The 3,257-nt window shown below is 41.6% G+C and overlaps 1 protein-coding gene across 1 annotated transcript; it reads left to right on the top strand.

Moving 5' to 3' along the window:
• Positions 1 to 162: 162 nt before the first annotated feature.
• Positions 163 to 1,973, top strand: LOC121965354 (papilin-like; the record flags this gene model as incomplete). Its single annotated transcript, XM_042515509.1, has 5 exons — positions 163 to 286; positions 525 to 605; positions 690 to 862; positions 1,595 to 1,718; positions 1,847 to 1,973. Coding segments are annotated over 5 exons (629 nt in total), but the record flags the coding sequence as incomplete, so codon positions are not given.
• Positions 1,974 to 3,257: the final 1,284 nt, after the last annotated feature.

Consider the following 3,257-nt stretch of genomic DNA (forward strand, 5'->3'; position numbering starts at 1 on the left):
TGAAGAAACATTGCATATAGTCATTTTTAAAGGTTTTCCAGACTGTTCAGAAAGTTTGGAGGTTTTGCAGTGAACAACATGTCAACCCCATATCTCTACAAAACTCTGACACAGATCAGCTTTTGCATACCAAGTGTTTTCTCTCTGTCCCTCTTCTCACAGCGTCTGGGCTGTGACAACATGCTGGAGTCTCCTCAGCAGGAGGACCCCTGCCTGCAGTGTGGGGGGAACGGACAGTCCTGCTACCAGGTCAAGAACAGCTTCTCTGTCCGCGACCTGCCAACTGGTACGAGGCTGCACATTTTTTTTCTTTTATTTTTGGTAACTTAAAGTTCATTGTCTTTCAAATTTTTCAGATTTGTCCCTCTAACATCCCACTCAGCTCACTGATGTTTTCGGTCGTCACATTTTTCACACCTGCACAGTAATTTTCTGTCTCTGAGGTAGCGCTGAGAGAACTAGATACATTTTTTGAGTTTGCAGTTTGCATGTGTAAAAGGCGTTTTGTCCTGTCTCCATCTCAGGCTACAACCAGATGTTCATCATCCCTGTTGGAGCCACAACCATCAGCATCAGAGAAACAGTCGCCACACGCAACTACCTGGGTGAGCTGATTAGAAAAAGTTTACAGCTTGTGTGTAATTCTGTCTTCTGAACACATAATAAATGTAACCTCTGTGTACGGACAGCTATCAAGAACCTGCGGGGTGAGTACTACCTCAATGGCCACTGGGTAATTGAGTTCTCCAGGGCGGCACCCATTGCTGGAACAATGCTGTACTACCAGCGAGGAGCCGAGGGTGACAACGTCCCCGAGACCATCATTGGCCGCGGCCCCACCACCGAACCCCTGGTCGTTGAGGTAAGATCGAACAAACTGAGAGAGCTTAAACACAATAAGCACTCAACACAATTAAGACAAGTGAACAACCAGCTGGTAAACGCAGTGGAGCATTTATCTGCTTAAGAATTGGTGGAGACCAAAACAGAGCCAAAAACAGAAAGACTTAAATTTGCCAGGTGGACACAAACACTTATTTCAGCCTGTTTACTGCCCTCAAGTGGCCAAAAAATCTGTTATTGCAAATTTAACTCAAGCTTACTCAGCAAATGTGTGTTACATCCCATAATACAAAACACTGGACACTGGAGCAACATATATTGATACTTGAATTTACTGAGTACTGCCATGTTAGGTTTGACCTGAGGGTGGAACTAGACAAACGGTCATTGGATCTTTAAAATCAAAGATACTTCATTTTGGGCATTTTGAACTGAAGTGTAGATTTCGGGGAGGGGATGCAGGGGACATGTCCACCTAAAAATTTGTAGGACTTGAGTCCAATTGAGGAATCCATGAATTTAAACGCAGCACACTTCAGGGAAAAGTGACTGTCGGTCTTAAAATAAGATGTGGTCAAAGAGCATTTTTACAACGCTGCTGACATGAGAGGAAAGGTTAAGAAGTCAGATTCAGGGACCAGGATTCTGGACTTTAATTGTTTTGGACTAAAGTTTTGGACAGTCCTGCAAAAAAACTTAATTGAATGATCTCAGTCTTTGTAAACTGAGTTTATGTCCTCTCTCCTCTCAGCTGATCAGCCAGGAGCCAAACCAAGGAGTAGATTATGAGTATTATCTTCCTAACGGACGCTCCAGAGAGGGATACTACTGGAGTTTTGGATCCTGGTCTACCTGCAGCAAAGAGTGTGGATCAGGTCAGATTTCTTATTAAAACACAACAATCTAAACATGCTCAAATGCAAGCTATTACTGTTTTTATGCTTTTCTTATCCTGTCCCTTTGAAAATGAAGCAAGTCAGTTTTTATTCTTGTCCTTCGTCAGGCTACCAGTCTCGTCTGGTCTTCTGCACCATCGATAACGAGTCCTACCACGACTATCTCTGCGCATCTCTGCCGAGGCCTCAGACCAACCGCACATGCAACCCCCAGGCGTGCCCTCAGACTCGCAGGTAAATTACACATTTCTCTGGTAAAAATGTGACTTTTCAGTAGTTTTTTGGCAGAACTTTCTAAGGCCAGCAGCATCCAGAGTTCATTTTTATTTCATTTTAAATGTTACATTTTTGTTTGAAAGTAACTTTCAGAGCAGCTTTTTGACTGTTGTTGGTGTTATTATGACTGTCTGAAAGGATGGCGTACCTGTATCCACCAAAGTTGTGGAGATCCTCACAAAGACCCAGAGCCTTTGTTTTCAGGTAACTCAGGGTCTGTAGTCGTAGTGGTAGAGTTTTAGTTACTGCAAACACAGGGGGAGATCTAATCATTAAGTTATTTTTTCTGATTTCTTGAGCATGCACAATCGCATTTTTCTTTTTTTTTGCTAAACAGGGTTCCCATGGTCTTAAATTCCTGGAAGAGTTATAAAAACTAGAACAACTGTTTTCCAGGCCTGGAAATGGTTTGGAATTAACAGAATGTTTTCGGAAAAATTTTGAATTCACATTGTTTGACACCTACACATTTCAACATACAGTCTTCGGGTGACAAGTAAAGGCGTCAAGCCCATTTATTAATTAACTTTTACAAAGTAGTGCGACTTGGGTTTTTTCTGGTTTTGACTTATTGACAAAAGAAATAACAAGTCTAAGCTTTGTTTTTTTGTCATTTTCGTCCTTGAATCCGAAGAGCACCTGTTTTTGAAACCTACACATGTGAAGTAGCACTCCTCAGCCAAACATTGTTTTTATAAATGCTTTTGATGAGGTTTAAAAATCGAGATATATACTGTGTATTGAGATATAGCCTTAAAATATTTCAATATAATTAACAATATAATTTTCAGCTCATATTGCCCAGCCCAATTTCCATTTTAAACTATGTAAATAAAGTCATGGAAATCAGGTAAAATTTATGAAAAAGTTTTGAAAATTCATCTGTAAAATGCATGGGATCCCTGGATTAGTATGTCCTTGACATTTACTCCGAGAAAAAAAAAATCTTGGACTGTTGCCAAAAAGTAATACAGAAATGTAATGGATGTCCGTCAAACACTCTCCCCCTTCAGATGTGTTTGTCCGTGTGTGTTTAGCGCAGTTTTGTTCCTCCATGTTGGTCGAGAACGAAGGCAACTGTGCAGCTCAGAGATCTCATTTCAACCTCAAATGATCCTCATTTGTCTCGGGCACACCTAACGTCTCTCTCCAGGGAGGTTGATTTGACGCCCCATTTCCATCAAAGACGTCCTCTACCTTTAACCTCCCACCCTGCCTGATCCCTGAGCCGCGCTGCTGCCT

The sequence above is a fragment of the Plectropomus leopardus genome, unplaced genomic scaffold (genome assembly GCF_008729295.1).
Source record: "Plectropomus leopardus isolate mb unplaced genomic scaffold, YSFRI_Pleo_2.0 unplaced_scaffold19704, whole genome shotgun sequence".
NCBI lineage: Eukaryota > Metazoa > Chordata > Actinopteri > Perciformes > Serranidae > Plectropomus > Plectropomus leopardus.